Source organism: Rhamphochromis longiceps, linkage group LG9 (genome assembly GCF_057381845.1).
Source record: "Rhamphochromis longiceps isolate RC_006_pf linkage group LG9, R_longiceps_female_GT1.1, whole genome shotgun sequence".
Lineage (NCBI taxonomy): Eukaryota > Metazoa > Chordata > Actinopteri > Cichliformes > Cichlidae > Rhamphochromis > Rhamphochromis longiceps.
Window position 1 is genome coordinate 26,410,303 of NC_140565.1, and position 21,006 is coordinate 26,431,308.

General features: G+C 42.7%; 1 protein-coding gene across 1 annotated transcript; it reads left to right on the forward strand.

Annotated features, from left to right (window-relative positions):
- The first annotated feature begins 969 nt into the window (after positions 1–969).
- Positions 970–19,970, forward strand: LOC146662437 (uncharacterized). Its single transcript, XM_085419054.1, has 6 exons — positions 970–1,049; positions 1,558–1,711; positions 8,290–8,450; positions 8,631–8,837; positions 8,977–9,158; positions 14,072–19,970. The coding sequence occupies exons 1-6, from the start codon at positions 992–994 to the stop codon at positions 19,613–19,615; spliced, it is 6,306 nt and encodes a 2,101-aa protein (XP_085275180.1). The 5' UTR covers positions 970–991; the 3' UTR covers positions 19,616–19,970.
- Positions 19,971–21,006: the final 1,036 nt, after the last annotated feature.

The window sequence follows — 21,006 nt, forward strand, 5'->3', positions numbered from 1 at the left end:
GTAATTTTGTGGGGCTGTGGTTTCTTGATAATGGTAATAAGATCATAACACTAACCAGGAAAACCAGTCTATTGTTCCTTATGTTGTTTAAAAATTCAATTCATAGACCAAGGCCTTGGGGGGAAAAATAAATAATTATTCATTGTTTTAAAGAATCTTATGCTGCTCAACATTTAACTTCATATTTTAAATTTCCATAAATTTGTATTTGTATTAATTTATAATTAGGTCAACTGTGATCATTTTGAGAAATTAGAGGAACTTTAACATACAGCATTTAATAAACATCATCCTAATAAGTAAGCTATTTGTTCTGTGGTATTATTAGAAACTATTTCAGTTCAAAAGTTACCTTAGAGATATTGTTACTCCTGGAAAATCTTGGCTTTGAATATCTACTATGACCTTAACTTATCTAATCAAGTAATCAACAAAGTTATGTACAATCACTGTGGTATGCACATTGTAATATTGTATATGTAATAACACTTATGGCTTACTTATTACTTACTTGTCTTATTAATTAACAATATGAGTTAGTGTAAAATGTCTTTTTTTAACCATTTCCAGATGTTTCCAGGATTTTAAACATGATAATTAGTTAAACTGAAACTGTGATAGGGCCATGCTATTATAGAACATATTGACTTGCCCATTAAACGTGGTCTAATCATTTGCGAGGCACCATAAATGTGTGCACTGAAGTCCTTCATCTCCATGGCCACGTATAGCATGAATCATTAATGTTTGATAAAGAAAAGAAGCTGCCTATAAGAACGGCAAGTCCAGCAGTGATACCATCAGTGAGGGAAACTGCCAACGGGATGGATGTAAGGATACAGTGTTGCATGACTAAACTGGACTAACTACACTGTTTCACTAAATAACTCGCTCCACTTTTTTCTGATCTGCTGCCATGGCGACTGCATGCTGACAGACTAAAGATTTCTGTTTTTTATATTTTTTTATTTTTCAGTGATTTTCTGTCACAATGGAAGAAACTGAAGACAGCATTGCAGTGGTGGGAATTGGATGCAATTTTCCAGGCGGTGAGGACACTTTAGGAAGTTTTTGTCTGTCTGTTATTATTTTACTACCTAATTTGATTGTTGTGCGTCACATGGTGTATAGTCAGATCCAGAAGTATTTAGACATGGACATTTTTGTGTTTTTGCATCTGTGCACCACCATGGTGGATTTGAAATCAGTCAAGATTATGAAAGTGCAGACTTTCAGCTTTGATTAAAGGGGTTTGACAAAAGTATTAGATGAATTGTTTAGGAACTGCAGTCATTTTCAGAGGCTCAAAAGTAATTTAACAGGTTGTTACAAAAAACTTGATAGCTGTCCACTGGAACACCCAAAAGATTTGTTCCTGAGGTGAAGGAGGCATTGCTAGGCTTAATCTAGTAGATTCTTAAAAAGACACAAATGGTGGTATACAGAGGCAAAAACTGTACCATTCCCCAAACAGTACATTAAGAACAGTGAAAAATCTTTCACTATAGTTACATAAAATTTAAAAAGTGTTTTATATGTATCTTCTCCCAAAAACAGGAGAGGGGCTTGACAATTTCTGGAAGGTTCTGGTGAACGGGAGAAACTGCTCTGTGCCAATTCCCAAAGAGAGATTTGACTTAAGCAGCTGGTATGATCCTGATGACAACAAGCCGGGTAAATCCCGCACAGCCAAGGCTGCTCTCATTGACGGGTATGGCCCCTTATCTCGTTTAGATCTGCTTATCTGTTTCACAAATGTGCGCCTATCAATACAGTCATATAAACTTTTGTTTGGCAATTTCACACAATGAAGTGTTGATTAATGAAATCACACTGCTGCTCCTGATTTGTATTAAAACAGAGACGTACTATTTTGACGCTTTTCCAAAGACGGTTTCGTTTTTTCCCCTTTTGAAAATAAAACAAGTGCTCCAAACACTGGACTACTCAAATATGGCCTCTTAACATGATAAACCTCCATCAGTTAGCACAATGTTCCATGGAAATGAGTCTCTTTACATATGTCTAGATGTCCTATTAATACTCGTGAAATAATTTATGATGCATGGTTCAATTTAATCCATTAACTGTCACTGAAGGTTTTTCTTATCAAGTCCATGTTATATTAGATAACAACAACCCTGCTTTATCTTCAAACATAGGGCCATTTCAGAGTGACTACAAAAATTATGAAAAGCAGTTCATTTCTTAACTTTAGGCTTTAACTTTAGATTACTTTAACCTACCTCTGTGCAGGGAGGCAAATCTGCCAGTTGATTCAGGTGGTGTTGTTCCTGCTGGAAAACTGCAGAATTCACTTGGTTTTGGCCTTTCCTGCTGAATGTTCTCAGTCAGATTCTTTGGGATCTTAGAGTGTAACTCCACAAAAACGTTTTCAACCTGGGAGACCAATTCATGAAGCATAAGTGCTCATAATAGGACTTTCGGGGAATGATAATAAAATATCAGTTGTGCTGTAATCCACCTGGATGGAAGATGACCTAATGGATTTAGTGTGTTGTATATACATTGCTGGTGATGTCACAGACTGAACATCACCTATTGGCTGTATATAACTGTGAAATACAAATAACAAGATAACCCACTTACAGTGAACTCACTGAACTGCTTGTTGAACGCTGACAAAGAACAACTGTCTCATATGTTAATCATAAAATATAAGCAATTTAGTGCTCAGTCACCTTCGGTCATAAATGTAGCAGATGATCATTAAGGCAGTAAAATATGTCACAGCGCTGATGGATGCAGTTGTGTTAAGAAAAAAGTTTTGAGGTTTTACATATCAGGATGTAATAAAAATCATCCAGTTCTATCAGGTCTTAAATTTGGGCAAGTACAACCTCAGATGAACTACAAAACGTGACATATTACGCTGTGTCATTATGGGTTTAATTCAAATTGAGCCAAAATGCAGAAGCAGTGTGTGAAAACCTGAGGACACCCCATGATTCAGTAGCTTATAGAATTAACTTTAGCAGCAATAACTTAAGGTTTTCTGCATGACTTTATCAGGCAGGCACTTCACTGTGGAGGAATTTTGTCCAACTCATCTTTGCAATGTTGTTTCAGTTTATTGAGGTTTGCAGGTCTCAACACATCATTTCAGTCTGTTTGAGGTCTGGACTTTGAGGCATTCCAAAACCTTGATTATTTTCATTTTAGCCATTCTGTTGTAGGATCATTTTCCTTTTGCATGACTCAAATTGGGCCAAGCTTTAGCTGTTAGACAGATTGCTGCACATTTGACTCTAGAATACTTCGGTAAACAGAAGAGTATGTGGTTGACTTAATGACTACAAGGTTCTCAGATCCTGTGACTACAAAACAAGTCCAAACCACCATCCTGATATGTGTTTACTGTGTGTTATGGCCAAACATCTCCACTTTGGTCTCATCTGTCCAAACGAGTCCTGTGGTTTCTCCAGATGCAACTTTGCAAACTTAAGCAGTGCTGAAATGTTCTTTTTTGAGAGAAGAGGCTGGTAAATCATTTCAAACAAGTCATAAATTTGCTGGGTCTTCCACTCCTGGGACAATGAAAAACTGTCTTGAAAGTTTTCCAATTGCCTATAATAATTCTCACGAGTCATTGCTGTCTTACCTCTCTGACATTGTGTAATCACAAACCTGAATACTTCACACCAACAAACTGCCAAAACACAACTGATCAAGAAGTGTGAGGTGCTCAAACTTTTGGATCAGTAAATCAAGTTTGTTTAATATGCAGGGCTTGGCTGCTAGGCAACCAGTTAATTTCTATGGAAGTAGTCTTTTTTCACAGATTGCTTCTGCATTTTGGCTTAGTTTGCTTGTTTGTTTTTGTTAAAATAAATAAAAGCATGATGTAATATGCCAGAGGTTCCCAAAGTGTGGGGCCCGCCCCCTAGGGGGGGGTCGCAGAGCCATTGCGGGGGGGCGCGGTATAAAAAATTTTAAAAAAAGAACTCTTGGACACTGCTAGCATAATGGACAGGTTTTTGACGGGGCTCCCACACAAACGCAAGACAGGAGATGAAGCATCGCCAAATATGTTTCCAAACCAACTTCCTTCCAAGCCAAAGATTAGAAAATATGGTGAAGCATATCTTCCCATTGGCTTCACCTGCACAAGTGCCAAGGTAGGTCTCCCCTGCAGAATTGATTTTCCCTGCGTCGGGAGCACGTGCTGGGCTCTCCAAATCATGGAAAAACAGCATCCCACATTCTTGATTTTTAGTTCACAAACACTTCTTTTAATGACTAACTACTCCTGAAATTTTGGAGATGTTAGCTCTTTATACAGTAAAGTTACAGTGGGATACAAATAATATCAGGCTGAGCCTGCCCTAATTCGTTCCCCCTGTCCAAATCACGAACAAACAGTATCCCACAGTTATTTATGTTTTTAAACCCATTTTGCACAGAGACATTTTTTGAAAAATGTATTGATAGCAATGTTGAATATTATTACACAGGAAAAAAACAAATTACACCATGACGCCTCTGCCTTTCTAAATGGAGGGAGAGTAAGTGTGTGCGTATATGTAAGCATGTAAAAACTGCAGATAGTAAGATTAACAGTAACTGTATTTTGTCTCTATCTGCCATTGTAGAAATTTATCTCATGTAAACAATAACGTGGCGCACAGCGTGACATGAAAAAAGGAACATACCTTTGACGTTGCGTGACGAACTTTGTATTCCTCGTCCACACGTAAACGCAAAAACGGAGTTTTCTCTCTGTTTTCGTTAGAGTTAGTAGTGTATTTTATTACTACCTGTAATTTATTGCAGTTTAAACGTTTAAAAAATAATCATCTCCTGGTTGAAACTTCTTTATACTTCCCCGCTTGCCGCTGTCAAAACAAATGGCACATGTTCTGACTTTTTTCCTCTGTTTAGGGGGACTAGGCAGGGCTGTCCCATGTCGCCGTTGCTCTTTGCAATTGCAATTGAGCCCCTGGCCATATCGCTGAGATCAAACCCAGGTATCACCGGGGTTACTAGAAATGGTATAGAACAAAGGGTCTCCTTATACGAAGATAATTTGCTTCTTTATATCTCAGAACCAGCATCCTCATTTCCTTTGGTGCTCTCAATACTTGAACAGTTTAGCCTTATTTCTGGCTATAAGCTGAATCTCGCTAAGAGTGAACTGTTCCCCCTGAATGCTGCTGCACAGAAACATCAGTGCACAGCACTGCCTTTTCGAGTTGTATCGGACAACTTCACATATTTAGGGGTTAAAATTACAAGTCAATTTCATGCTCTTTTCAAGCTTAATTTCAACATACTTGTGGAGAAAGTTAGGCAGGATTTGGACAGATGGTCTCTACTCCATCTGTCTGTAGCAGGGCGCATAAATACAATTAAAATGAATATCCTCCCCAGATTTTCTTTTCTTTTTCAGTGTGTCCCTGTATTTATCCCAATTTCCTTTTTTGTTAAATTAGACAAGATTCTGTCTGGGTTCATTTGGAACAAAAAAAACCCTAGAATACGCAAGACATATCTTCAAAGACCGAAAAAGATGGGGGGGATGGCTTTACCAAACCTTATGTTCTATTATTGGGCATGTAATATTCGTATTCTCAGGTACTGGCTACAGGGGGAGGGCATGAATAATGCCCCGGCCTGGCTGAGTTTGGAGACTTCTTCTTGTGCCTCATCCTCTTTACCAGCTCTGATTTATGCCCAAAAGCAGCCTCCGAGTGCAGGTTCTTATAATAACTCTATTGTCAAAGTGACCTTGAAAATATGGTATCAATTTCGTCGTTATTTTAAGTTGACCTTTTTTTTCCCTTCAGTCACCCATTTTGGAAAATCCCTCTTTTCAGCCTTCGTTAGTTGATGGTGCTTTTTATTTGTGGGCCTCCTTGGGTATCAGGTCTTTTTCTGATCTGTACATTCAGAATACATTTGCCTCCTTTGAACAGCTCTCATTGAAATTTGGCCTTCCAAAAAGTCACTTTTTTCGCTACTTACAAATCCGGAGTTTTGTTAAGGAGAAATCCTCTCAGTTCCCATCTAGATATCATGACTTTGATAACCTTCTATCGCCTCCTCCTTCATCACAGGGCCTGATCTCTTGTTTGTATGGGAGAATATGTTCCTTTGGCAACTCCTCAACCTCGGCTATTAAAATGGCATGGGAGCAGGATTTGGGGTGTGTGATTCAGGATGACTCTTGGGATAAAATTCTTTACCGGGTCCATGGCTCCTCATTTTTTGCCAAACACGGGCTGATTCAATGTAAGATTTTGCACCGTGTACACTGGACTAAAGCCAGACTAGCTCAAATATACCCCAACCTTAGCCCTGATTGCGACCGTTGTCATCAAACACCTGCCTCTCTAATACATATGTTTTGGTCATGTCCATCCCTCAAACAATACTGGATTAATATTTTTCTGACTTTATCAAAGATCATCCAGCTAACCCTCCAACCTGTGCCCTTAACTGCTTTGTTTGGGGTTCTTCCTGATACAGTTGCCTTGCCGACGCCCCAAGTGGATCTGGTAGCATTTCTCACCTTATTGGCAAGACGCAGAATATTGTTATGTTGGAAGTCCCCTTCTCCCCCATCCTGGGAAATCTGGATCAGAGACGCTTTGCATTTTAGCAAACTCGAAAAGATTAAATTCACCCTGCGTGGGTCTATGGCCAAATTTTTTAAGACCTGGCAACCCTTTTTTGACCATGTTCAGACTTTGCGGTCTCGCAACGCTCTCAATTAGCCAGCTCAGACTTTATTATATTTTATTTTATCTTATGTTTAAGTAAGATGTTTAAGTTTAAGTATATGGACTCTATTGTGCCTGCGCCTTATGATGGCATTTACTTACCTACTTTATACATATTTCTTTTCTCTTACAGAATTGACTTATCTCTACAACTAAGCTGACCACTCATTATGTTTGTGTTTTGTTTTTGGTTTTTTTGGGGGGGTTTTCTTGATTTGTGTGTTTTGTTTTTTTCTGTGTCTGTGTGGGGGTGTGGGCTTTGAAACTCTCCACATCTCTCTTGTACACTCAGGAACTGTTATCTTGTACTCCAGGGTTTGCTACTCGTATTATTAGATTGGACCCTTTCTTTTTTTTCTTTTTGTACACCCACTGGTACTCCTATAATTATGAGGTGGGAGTGTATGTTTCATATTGTTTTATGTTCTTCAAAAAGAAAACGGCATATTGTTCAATTTGTCTTTTGTAAAAATGGATGCAGAAACTTTAATAAAAATATCTGAGGAAATCGCAAAAAAAAACCCCATTAAAAATTAAAAAAAATTAAAAATAAAAGTTTGGGAACCACTGTAATATGCCATGTGTTTTAATTCACTTTAGGTTGTATTGACCTATCTTTGTGACCTGGACCAAGTTATATTTGTCATGTCCAGATATGTAAAACTCCTGAATAGAAAGAGAATGTACTTTATTTTTCCACGATTTAGGTTTTTCCTTTCACAGTGTTTTACCAAACTGCAGTGTTTTGTCTTCAGCTCCTTTGTTTTAACCTGCAAATCTGCCCTTCATTTGCCTTAGTTTCCTTTCTTTTGGTGGAGTATTGCACTGAAATTGTGGACAAACCAAAAATAGAAACTGATTATAGGTTTGTACAATAGAAACAGCTGTACATGCATCACACTGTAAATGTAACACATGGGCGACTGTGGTTCTGGGGGTTGGGAAGCTCATCTTGTAAACGGAAGGTTGCCGGTTTGCTCCCCAGCTCTGTCTGTCCTGGTCGTTGTGTCCTTGGGCAAGACACTTCACCTACCGCCTACTGGTGTTGGCCAGAGGGGCCAATGGCGCGATATGGCAGCCTCGCTTCTGTCAATCTGCCCCAGGGCAGCTGTGGCTACAACTGTAGCTTGCCTCCACCAGTGTGTGAATGTGAGAGTGAATGAATATTGGAATTGCAAAGCGCTTTGAGTGTCTAGAAAAGCACTATATCATTATTATCATTTATGAGAAATAATCTAAGAAGGAAGAATTTAAACAGTAATTAGAACATCCCATTGCCTGAATCTGACCTTGTTATTTTTTTTGGTATTTTCAAATCAAATCAAAAATCAAATCAAATCACTTTTATTGTCACATCACATGTGCAGGTACATTGGTACAGCACATGTGAGTGAAATTCTTGTGTGCGAGCTTCACAAGCAACAGAGTTGTGCAAAATACAATAATGTAAACAAGCAAAATACAAGAATGGCTACATCTGAAACTAATAAATATATGTACAATATATAATATATATAATATATTATTATATAATATATAATTTCAGGTTTAATGAATTCGACCACAGGTTTTTCGGCATCAGTGACAGTGAAGTGGAACAAATGGATCCTCAGCAAAAACAGCTCCTTCAGTGTGTCTACAGGGCTTTAGAAAATGCTGGAATTCCAATGGAAAAAGCCAGTGGGACCAGAACAGGAGTGTTTTTTGGTAAGGCACAAAATGCTTGATTTTGTTTTTGTGTTTTGTGTTACAATAATGGGTGCTTGATCCAAAACAAAGCTACTGACACCTTTTTATACCAGAATTGCATTAAAAATTTACATCCATTCAAATGAATAATGTTAAAATGATAAGTGCATGACCCCTGTGTTTTATGTATCTCTGTAGGAATAATGAACAGAGATTATGAAACAAGATCTGCACATGTGCACCCAAGTGTGATCAACCACTGGACTGGCACAGGGCTTGCCATGAGTATTGCAGCAAACAGAGTCTCCTATGTCTTCAACTTCACCGGACCTTCGCTGTCCTTAGACTCCGCCTGTTCTTCATCCCTTGTGGCTCTTCATCTTGCCTGTCAATCAATAAAACAAGGTCTGTCCAGCATAGATAACTTCAGGTTAATTAGCAATAGAGTAACTGGTAGTAAATCATTCTGTAGTGTCGTATTTGTTTAGAAAGTGGCGTTAGCATTTAATTAGTTGGGATGATATGATGTGTTTTATCTTATCAGGGGATTGTGAAATGGCTGTCTGTGGAGGGGTCAGCTGCATCCTTGAGCCAAGACTGTTTGTTGCGCTGAGCAAAGCCAAGATGATCTCACCTGATGGAACCAGCAAACCTTTTTCCAGTAGAGCAGATGGATACGGCAGAGGGGACGGATGCGGAGTAGTTCTCCTAAAGCCACTGAAAAAGGTCAGCATATGCAGATTAATTATTTTTTAAAAAGTCAAATACTTAAGGAATTTAAACATTAAATGGACAATTTGCCAAAGTGCCAAACCCAGACGTTGGCCAATGTAGTAGCTCAACCAGCTGATGATCCATCACAATTCATAGATTACTATAATACATGAAGTACAGAAAGGAATTTATTAGTTGTCTTTCCATTGATTGGCTCTGTTGCACAAACTAATGATGACTTAAATCCACTGAGAAGTACAGCAGGCACACAAACTGTCATATTCATTACAGTTAATCTAGTTTAGCTCAAATCTGAGAAATATTCTCGTTGGAGTTGCAATCTTTGTGAATCATGGAGTAACAGACAGATGGGCGATGGATACCTCGCCATCGCATAGAGCTGTTGGTCCTTCGGGAGGATGAGCTAAAAGCACACCAATGACTCTCTTTAATTTTTTTTCATATTCAGTGATCAATTGCAAATAACTGCAGTGACCAACTGTACACTTTCTATCAAACGTGATTGACCTGCTTGCTTAGCGTTATAAAAATAGTCTCCAACAGTTTGGTTTAGTGTTAAATTTGAATTTCAGCTGATTAAACAGTTTTTTTGCACGGTTAGTTTAGTTTTAATCAACCAGCTTATATATAGGGAATTTTCAAATGTATTTTCTGTAGCTGTACAAGTGGCTCCATAGTACAGTGGTTAAAATATTTCTCTAAAATGTCCAGGACAAACATGGGCAATTGCATTTGGAAGAGCATGTGAAAAAATATCTGTGCCAAATCAAAAATATGGATCCATCCACTGTGTCAATCCATTGTGAAAAAGGAAGCAGTTAAAAGAAGGGTTTCTTTTTTATAGCTTTACACAAAATAAAAAGAAAAGCAAAATAGAGAAAGTTCCACTTAATTTAAGACAAAGTGGAAATCTCTGCAGTATTTATCTCAACAGCTGAGAAACTTACATCAGTGCAATCTAGTTTATATAATTATAACTATAAGCTAAAGTTCAAATATGTCGTGTCACATACAGTGGAACCTCAACTTACGAAATTAATTCGTTCCACAGGGTCTTTCGTAAGTCAAACTTTTCGTAAGTCGAAGTGTGGAGGTATGTAATAACGACAGGAGAGGTCTCAGTGTCTCACTCCAACTTTATTAACTGACTCTCAGAACTTCACATATAGTAAGCGCCAAAATCTCCACCCCAGCATTTCCCTTCAACTTGGGTGTGAGTGGAGCCACCTGGTGGTCCGCCACACATACCCCCCCCCCGAACACACAGTTAGGTCTCTATTCAGTCCAGGACCCTGGGTCTAAGCAAACGACCCGAACGACTGAACCTGGGAGGGAGAGAACAGGCAGAGGAAGGTCCATCCTGTGAACGAGGCTGGTGAAGGCGAGCAGGAAAGGCAGGAGGAGGCTCAAACGCCGGTGGTCCGGGGGTAGTCCTGGGGGGAAAACCAGAGTCTGTCAACCCCATCGAAGGAGGGCGGCCACGGCGAGGGGCCTGGGCCGGCACTACATTACTGTCCAGAAGAACATGTGCAGGTTTAAGTCTGTCAACACACACAGTCTCCCTTCGACCCCCAAAATCCAAAACAAAATGTTTCTGGCCCGGTTCAATAACCCTGAATGGGCCGTCATACAGCGGCCGCAGCGGTGTCCTGTGGGCATCGTGCCTGACAAAAACAAACTTAGCAGTCTCTAAAGTCATTGGAACAAAGGTGTCAGGCACGCAATGGTGCACCGGACCAGGAACCCGAAGCGAGTGCAAAAGCGGGTTGAGAGATAGCACCGATGGATCGAAGCAGGGAGGAGGATTTTCGGGCAAGAATTCTCCAGGCACGCGGAGGGGCTGACCAAACACTAGCTCAGCTGGGGAAGCGCCGAGATCCTCCTTAACCGCAGCCCAAGCAAAACCCACGGGAGGTGGTCAACCCAATTGCCATCCTTTAAGGAGGCGCGAAAAGCAGCCTTAAGCGACCGGTGGAACCGTTCACACATCCCATTAGCTTGCGGGTTGTGCGGTGGACTTTAGCCCCCAGTCCATCAGCCATGGCCGACCAAAGCTCGGAAATGAACTGGGGGCCTCTGTCTGACGTAATGTCCGCAGGTGGGCCAAAACGTGAGACCCAGGTTGACAAAAACGCCTTGGCCACCACTGCTGCGGTAGTGGACGCCAGGGGGACCGCCTCCGGCCACCTGGTGGTCCGGTCAACAACAGTCAAAAGGTGCGTAAAACCTTGTGACTGCGGCAGAGGACCCACCAGATCGACATGCACATGATCGAAACATTTGCCGGGTATGAAGAACGGCTCCAGGGGCGCCTTGGTGTGTGGCAAACTGGCATTTAGACGGATTAATAATCAGTCCATGCTCCGCCAAACGCTGAGAAACCTGACGCAGATGGAACGTGCTGCTCCTTCGAGCTGCTGGCCACCAGTATATCATCAAAATATACAAAAACAAAGGGCAGCCCGCGCAAGACCAAGTCCATCAACTGCTGGAAGGTTTGGGCGGCACCTTTCAGGCCAAACGGTATGCGCAGAAATTCGAAAAGGCCGAAAGGTGTAATTACGGCGGTTTTGGGGACATCCTCCGCGCGCACGGGGAACCTGGTGATATCCCCGTACCAAATCGATCTTCGAAAAAACCGAGGTCCCCGCAAGATGGGCGGAAAAATCTTGGATGTGGGGAATGGGATAACGATCGTTCTCTGTGACATTATTAAGACGGCGGAAATCCCCACAAGGTCGCCACCGACCATCAGATTTAGGCACCATGTGTAACGGAGAAGCCCAGGCACTGTTCGAACGCTGCACGATGCCCAGACGCTCCATGGTGGCAAATTCTTCCCGAGCGACAGCCAGTTTGGCAGGGTCGAGGCGGCGCGCGCACGCGCGAACACCGGGGGCCCTACTGTAGGTATGTAATGCTCCACCCCATGCTTCGTCACCGTGCTCGAGAAAGTGGGGACAGTGAGTGAGGGAAACTCAGAAAGCAAACACTGAAAAACGTCACCCGAATCTACTGAGTTAGCATGCACCACAGGCTGAGCACCCCGAGTCAAACAGGGTAATGAGGAAAATGACACAGCATCAATTAAACGTCTGTTAGCAACATCAACCAGCAGTCCGTGAGCACAAAGTAAATCAGCGCCTATTATAGGCACAGAGCCAGCAGCAACAACAAAGTTCCACTGAAAGTCGCGGTCGTGAAAGCAAACAGTCACCAACCTTTCACCGAAGGTTTTGATGGGAGAGCCATTAGCTGCTGTTAGCAATGGCCCGCAGCCCTCAGCTAGCCTGTCCGAGCCAGCCGGGGGAAGAAGGCTCTTCTGTGAGCCGGAGTCCACCAGGAAACGCCTCCCCGAGGGTGAGTCCTCTAAGAAAAGCAGCCTTTCCTTGTTGCCAGCGGTTGCGGCTGCTACAGAGCGCTGACATGCCCGTTTCCCTGGGTCTGGAAACTGCAAGGCGGGAGACAGCGGCGTGCCTTCGCTCCAAAACACTGGTGATAAAAACAAAGCCCCTTTCCGCGGTGCCGCCGTGCAGCGATTCCGGCCACCGTGGACGAGTCGGAGGGCCCCTGGAGCATTGGTGAGGGGGCGGGGGAAAACGCTGGTGAGTCCTGAACAATCGCCTGGACGCCGAAAGTCCTGGTACCCAGGAGGATGCGATCCGCCTCTTCCGCAAGGGAGCGGTAATCCTTCGTGGCCAATAGGGGGGAGTTGGCAAGGCCAGCCCGCACTGGAGCCGGCAGCTGTCGGAGAAAGAGGTGGGTGAAGAGAAATCCTCCGTCAACCACGCCCAGCAAGGACAGCATGCTCTCCATGAGCTCGAGAGCGGTGCCGTCGCCCAGGCCCGCGAGGGAAAGGAGTTTCTCGGCCCGCTCAGCATCAGAGAGGGAGTAACGCCGCAGCAGCAGCGCCTTGAGGGCGGCGTACTTGCCTTGGGCTGGGGGGTCCCGGAGGAGAGTCATCACGCGGCAGGTTGACAGCGGGTCAAGTGAGGCCACCACATGGTGGTATTTAGTATCGTCGGCTGAAACTCCACGAAGAGCAAACTGAGCTTCTACGTGCACGAACCATGAAGGAGGATCGTGAAGCCAAAAATCCGGCAATTTAAGCGCCACAGCAAACGCAGCCATCGGCGGAGGTGAAAGTCCGGCGGCAGCCGATGCTTCAAGGCCGGAGCTGGCTTCGTCGTCAAGCCTTAGCATGTTCGCTACAGGGCTCACCAATGTGGAGGTATGTAATAACGACAGGAGAGGTCTTAGTGTCTCACTCCAACTTTATTAACTGACTCTCAGAACTTCACATATAGTAAGCGCCAAAATCTCCACCCCAGCACTTCCCTTCAACTTGGGTGTGAGTGGAGCCACCTGGTGGTCCGCCATGGAAGCACCTTTTCCATCGCCTTTTGAGTGAGGCGATGCTGGCTGAAGACGAAGTTCTTGGTGGAAGCTGAAGAAAGCATATGCATACATACGTACGTGTACATGTACATAACATTAAAACTAAAAGTTACACTTATGTTAATTAATGTACGTACGTACACTGTGCAATGATATTTTTTTAACATTTTTTTTAAATCGCTCATATTTATGCCTTATGCCGGCCCCATTATGAATGAACGATAGGCTAATTGCAAACGAAAAGCACACGAAATAGCGCACTGCAACAACAATACGTCTTTCACGTGGAACAGCGAAACGCATTTCACAAACGGATTTCGTTACACGGGCATTTTGACGTATCACGGGCAAAAATATTACCGTTAAGTGCCTTCGTAACTTGAATTTTTCGTTAAATGGGGTCTTCGTAAGCCGGGGTTCCACTGTATTTGACTCTGGTATTAGATATTCTTAAACAATACACACTTTTATTCCTGTTTCATTTTGATCTTTTTGTTGCTTGACAGGCTCTTCAAGACCATGACTATATCTGGGGTATAATCAGCAAAACTGGTGTAAACCAAGATGGCCGCTCTGTTACTCCAATCACCAAACCATCCATGACACAACAAGAGGAGCTTCTCCGCAGAATCTATTCAGAGTCTGACCTTGCAGATGTCCAGTACATAGAGGCACATGGGACTGGAACCCCAGCTGGAGACCCAACAGAGGCAAGAAGCATTTCCAACGTCATTGCTAAATCTAGACCTCCCGGTTCAAAGACACTCTGGATTGGCTCTGTAAAGAGCAATATTGGACACACAGAATCTGCTGCTGGAGTCGCTGGACTCATTAAGGTTCTCCTGATGATGAAGCATGAGACCATTGTTCCTTCGGTGTTCTACACTGATAAGGCTTCCAGTGTAGATGCCACAGCACTAAACATTAAAATTCCTAAGGAACTAGAAAAATGGGAATGCTCTAGTGCAAGAGTTGCAGGAGTTAACAACTTTGGTTTTGGGGGAACAAATGCACACGCCATTGTCACACAGCACATCCAGTCATATTCTAAGCAAAGGCATGATGAGAAGCAAGTCAAGTATTTTGTCATATCTGCAAATTCTTCAAAATCACTTAACATGATAATGGAAGATACCATCAGTCAGCTACAGGCAGAAAACCGGTTTGATCTAGATTCTTTGCTCTACACGTCAGCTTGCAGAAGAACCCACCAAAAACATAAATACAGAAAAGCCATCACAGTGTCTTCTGTAGTTAATCTAAAAGAGAAGTTAATTGCTACTGTTGGCAAAAATATCAGTGTTGCCTTCTCAGATCCAAGGTTAGTGTTTGTCTTCTGTGGAAATGGTGTCACCTACCATGGTATGTGCATGCAGCTACTAAAAAACGAGCCTATATTCAGAGAAAAGATCAAAGAAATTAAGGAACTTTTCCAAAAGCTCAGTCCTCTGGATATACTGGATACTCTTGAGAGCAAATTTGAGAGCAGCGACTTCAGAAACCCAGACGTTGTCCAACCCCTCCTCTTTGCTATTCAGGTTGGGATTACTACCTTGCTCAGGCACTGGGGAGTCAAAGCTGATGCAATTCTTGGACACTCTGTTGGTGAAGTGGCAGCCGCTCACTGCTCTGGTCTCTTGTCTCTGGAGGATGCAGTAAAAGTCATATATTTCCGCAGCACTCTCCAGAGAAAAGTCACCGGGGGAAAGATGCTAGTGATCAGCAACATGGCTGTATCAGAGGTATCTTCACTGCTCCCTCCTTACTCTGGTAAAATTTGCCTTGCTGCATATAACAGCCCACAGTCCTGCACCCTTTCAGGTGAGGCAGACGCAATTGAGCGCTTCCATAAGGAGCTAAGCACCTCAGCCAATAGTCAGAATCTGTTCCTTCGTGTGCTGGATGTCCCTGCTGCTTATCACAGCCACATGATGGACCCAATTCTACCAGAAATTGTGGAAAAAATTGGCATCTTACAGGCAAATGATCTTGACACGGAGTTGTTCTCAACAGTGACAGGGAAGGAAGTCCAGCAGGGAGATTTCTGCACAGGTGAATACTGGGCTAGAAACATTCGTGAGCCGGTTGCTTTTGAGCAGGCAGTACAGTCAGCAACTAGAGGAAAGAAGCACACTGTGTTTGTTGAGATAGGTCCAAGAAGGGCACTGCAGAGAAACATTATGGAATCTCTGGGAAATGACACGGCTGTCCTTGCCTCTGTGCAGCCAGAAAGAGATCAAGAATCAGTCATGTCTGTTGTCTCTAAACTGTTTGAACTCGGCGTTCAAGTAGATTGGAACACCTTCTATAAAGGCTATGAGACAGTACCTCTGCCTTTTCCTAAATATCAATTTGACTGCTCAGACAAGGATGTTATCATTGGGGCAGCACAGAATAACACAGCAAGCAATCATCCTGTGCTGTGTCAGACGGGAAGTGAAAGCAACATTTTCACTTGTGATCTAAAGTCTGACTCTTCTTTCTATTTGAAAGAGCACAAGCATAATGATGTACCCATCATCCCTGGTGCTTTCTATGCTGAGCTGGGTTTAGCTGCGTACATGGCCAGTGCTAAACCAAAAGTACCTCTCAGTTCACTGCAGCTCAGTGTCAATTTTCACAGACCATTTGTTTTAACACAGAATCCACCTGAAATGAAAGTGCAACTAGAACAAACAGAGAGGGAAACCAGATTCACCGTTTTCTCCTCATCTGTAGTTTATGCATCAGGCACTGTGGTTTCAAAGAAAGAGAGGCTGATTGAGGAGCAGCGCATTTCACTAAGCTCCATCAACAAACGATGCACATCTGTAGTGAGCTTTCAGGAGTTTTATGGGTATCTCTCTCAAGGAGGCTTTCAGTATGGAGACATCTTTCAGAATAAGAAGGATGTGCACTATGGAGATGATCTGAAAGAGGCTTTTGCAAAAGTCTCAGTTCTAGAAGAACTTCAGCCTCATTTGCATGACTACTGCATTCATCCTGTCTTGCTGGATTATCTAATGCAGCTTCTCCCAGTTGCAGTAGAGCACATCTTTGCTGGCAGGCCAGGATTTCCTGCCAAAATAGGAAGTCTTACAGTCTTTGAACCTTTGCAAAATGAGATGACTATTTATCTGAGAGCAGCTGATGTGGGCACTGATCACTTTGGGGTTTGTGGGTGTTTTGCAGACAAGGAAGGCAGAGTGTTGGTTGAGGTCAAAAATGTCATAATCAAGTACCTAGGCAGTCGTTCTCATGTAGTAGATGAGTACTTCTACCACAATGCCTTCGATGTTGTCCCAAATGATCACATTGCTACTCCTCCTCCAAAGGCGTTGGTGTTCTGTGATACTTTAGGGATTGCTGATGGTCTAAAGAAACATTTGGACTCAGCATCTACTTACATTCCCATCACATATGCAAAGGACATCTTGGGCAATGGTTTCCCTTCTCTTTTGGCAAGTCTTAAAATCAGAGATATTAGAGAAAACTTTGATGAGGTCTTATTTTTGTGGGGCAATGAAGACTTCACATCACGGCCAGCTGAAATCATCCTGCAGAGTCTAGCTGACTGCTGTGAGATTTTCCGCCAAATAGTTGTTGAGCTAAAGCGAATTCACTTCCCAAAATCAATTAGAGCCATAACCTACCGTTCATCTGACATCACAGTAGATCACGTAAGTCCAGGTTTTGCTCTTGTTGGTATGACACGATCGTTCGCTGCTGAGATACCAGATCTTTCTTTTCAGCTGATTGATATGAGCGGGATCTCTCCTGAGGACATTGCAGCTCTGTCTGATGCCCTAAGGTCATACCCATGCAGCAAGCACCCAGAACTGGTGGTAAAAGATGGACAGGTCTTGAAACCTTCCATTGTGCGCACCCCACTAGAAATCAATGACAATAAGATTGGCACTTATACATCTACAGTGTCTGAACCATGTATTTTTCTGACAGCTGATCCACATGAAATTATGAAACTGAGTGCCATTTGCTCTGACGAGGAGGCTGAGCCGATCAGTGATACATTCATTGAAATCCAGCCCAGTAAGATATGTGTTCACTCATCAGACTATTTCCCAGTCAGCACTTCAAATCTAAAATTCGGCAAAACACTGTATTGGAACAAGCACTCATCTCAGAAACACAAGCTGCTCGCTCTTGACTTCAGCGGTACTGTCATTGCAGTTGGAAAAGATGTAAGAAAATTCAAAGTGGGAGAACATGTTGCTTCCTGTTATCCTGTGGTGGCAGCAAGTAAGATCAAAGTACCACAGGAAGTGTGCTACAGCACCAAAAAGTTCCCAGTCCTCAGAAAAACACCTTGTGTTTCCTACTTTGTGCTAGCATGGGAAATCCTTCATCGAGCCTTGCTCGGAGCCAAGCATAATATAACAATCATATGCTCTGTGCCTGATTCTGCACTATTGAAAGTCTTGGCACTTAGCGCTTGCAAATCAGGCTGGAATGTGAATGTTGAAACGCAGTGCAATGGGACTTTTGTAGGTGCCAGTCAGTTGGGTGCAGTTGTCATTCTGCCTCCATTTGATGAATCCCTAACTGCTCAAATTTGCAACTTTCTAGGGTTACAACATGTTGTAATCGTATGTGAATCTCCGAAGCAGGATCTAGTCATTGAGGAAGTGTTCCAAAGTGCAAAGGAAGGTGTTCATGTACAGATAATTCAGATGTCAGTCATTTTCCAAAAGGGATTCCTGAGAACACACAGGCCATACCTTTATCACTGGCTTAAGTCCTTAAACCTTAATGTGAAATTGGCTCTTGAAAGCTTTACCTTTCAGAGTGCAAAATCTGAACGAAAAAGCATTGATTCAGCAAAACCAGACTCATATTTCAGCTCCAAGAAATTGGCTGTCGTAGCTCTAGAAAATGATGTTGGCAGCACACTGTCTGAGATTCCACTTCTTCCAACAAAAAAACGGCTTTTTCGAAAGAGGTCTGTGTATGTAGTGGCAGGTGGTCTTTCTGGTCTGGGCTTTGAGACTGTTAAGTTCATCTCACAAAGAGGTGGTGAGTACATTGTCATTCTCTCCAGAAGCAAGCCCACACCAGAAGTCCAGCAGGAAATCAACAATGTGGAGAAACAGTGTGGAAACAGCATCACCAGCATGCAGTGTGACGTATCTGTTTATGAGAATATGCACAAAGTCATCAATGTCATTGGCAAGAAGTTCCCTGGTTTTCCGATCAGAGGTGTGTTTCACAGTGCAGTAGTCTTGCATGATGGACTGATTGAGACCCTTAACAGATCTCTGTACGAGAAGGTTTTCAGGCCAAAAATAAACGGTGTCCTGAATTTGCACTATGCAACAAAGCACTGTCCGTTGGATTACTTTGTATGTTACTCCTCCATCTCCGCTTTCCTGGGAAATGTATCGCAAACAAACTACGCAGCAGCCAATACATTTCTCGATCTGTTCTGCCAATACAGGCGCAAACTCAGCTTGCCTGCACAGTCTATCAACTGGGGAGCTCTGAACCTTGGTCTGCTCTTGAACAAAGAACATTTCCAGCGTTTTCTGGAAGCAAAGGGAATAATGATTTTAGATGTGGCTGAGATTTATCAATGCTTGGAGCAATGCCTTGTGCTCAACCGACCCCAGCAAGCTGTTTGCAGGTTTCACTTCAGAAACATCAGATACAATATCCTCTCCCAAAATAACGCCTTGTCTATGCGCCTTTCTGCATTAGTTGAGGCAGCCTTCCAAAAATCTAGAGAGACTTACTCTGAAACTAAACAAGCTGTCTCCGTCTCTCCAAAGGACTATGTTGTTTCTCTACTTAGTGAGACTATTGGCATGGAGCAGAGTGAGCTGAAAGATGATTTACCACTTTCATCCTTAGGCATTGACTCTATGCAGGCTATGACTTTGCAAAATTTGATCTTTCAGGGGAGAGGTGTGAATGTGCCTTTGGTGAAACTGTTGGATCCCAATGCAACTATTGCAACAATGGCAGCTCTACTGAGTGAAGGAGCTGAAGGCGAAAGTGTCAGTGAGAACCCAGAGTCTCTACCAGATGAAGCTGAAGTTTCTACCAGACTGTGAAAAACTGAAATAGAGATATTACTGTATAAATGCAATCAGCCATCACAACACAATAATGGATTCAATCTATATTTTACACTGAGATTCAATTAAAACGTATTAAAATGGCCATTGTAATAAAGGAAAGTTCATATATTAATCAAACTTTTTTACAGTACAGTCCTCTGTGGTGTTTTTTGTTTTGTTTTTTTAGTTCATGGGTTTATGTTTTTCTAATGCAGTTTTTTAACAAATGTCATCTATTTTACTAACTGGAAGCTTTAAAAGGATATTTTATATCACTGTTTTAAATTCCCAATATGGTACAGAAAAACAGCATTGCAACTACACATGTAACTCTTGATAAATGCTTTTACTGTTAACACACTTACTTTACATAATTTATGTTGTATTATTTTTTGGAATTTAAATAAATGTTTTATCTTTTATCTTGTCTTGTCACATCTGTCACTGGGTTCTCTCTATTTATTACAGCTTGTTTGATATAAATTATTCTCCATCAGGTGATGGTCAGTACTCATCACTGTTAACGCATTAATTCAGAATTTTTGTCAACTTCATGACAGTAATGGAAAAAAGCTTGCAATACAGCAGCATGTCACCCTGTATAATGACTGTGGTGTCATCTGCAAACTTCAGGAGTTTGACAGCCGAGTTCTTGGAGGTGCAGTCATTGGTGTAGAGGGAGAACAATAGTTGTGAGAGGACACATCCTTGAGGGGTACCAATACTGAGGGACCGAGTTTCAGAGGTGATCTCCCCCATCCTCACTTGCTTCTTCCTGTCTGATGTTGCTGTCATTCGGAACTGCTACATCTATCACTACAGCCATCTTCTTCTGTTTGTCTACCACCACTGTGTCTGGTTGGTTAGCCATCACCATTTTTTCGACGGGACTTCTGTATCTGGGATAAGCTCGGTCATTCTCCACCACCCTTGAGGGCGTCTCCCATTTTGACCTCGGGACTTCCAGGCCATACTAGGCACAGATGTTTCTGTGTACTAAGCCTGCCACTTGGTTATGGCGTTCCATGTATGCCCTGCCAGCTAGCATCTTGCACCCTGCTGTTATGTGCTGGATTGTCTCAGGCGCATCTTTATAGAGCCTGCACCTGTGGTCTTGCCTGGTGTGATAGACCCCAGCCTCTATGGATCTTGTGCTCAGAGCTTGTTCCTGTGCTGCCATGATTAGTGCCTCTGTGCTGTCTTTCAGTCCAGGTCTTTCCAGCCACTGGTAGGGATTCTGGATGTCAGCCACCTTCTCTATCTACCGGTGGTACATTCTGTCCACGGGGTGGTACATACCATGCAGTAGGGGTGGGAGAAAAAATCGATACTGTGTAGTATCGTGATATTTTGTTTGCTAATAATGTATCGATACAGGGACAGCA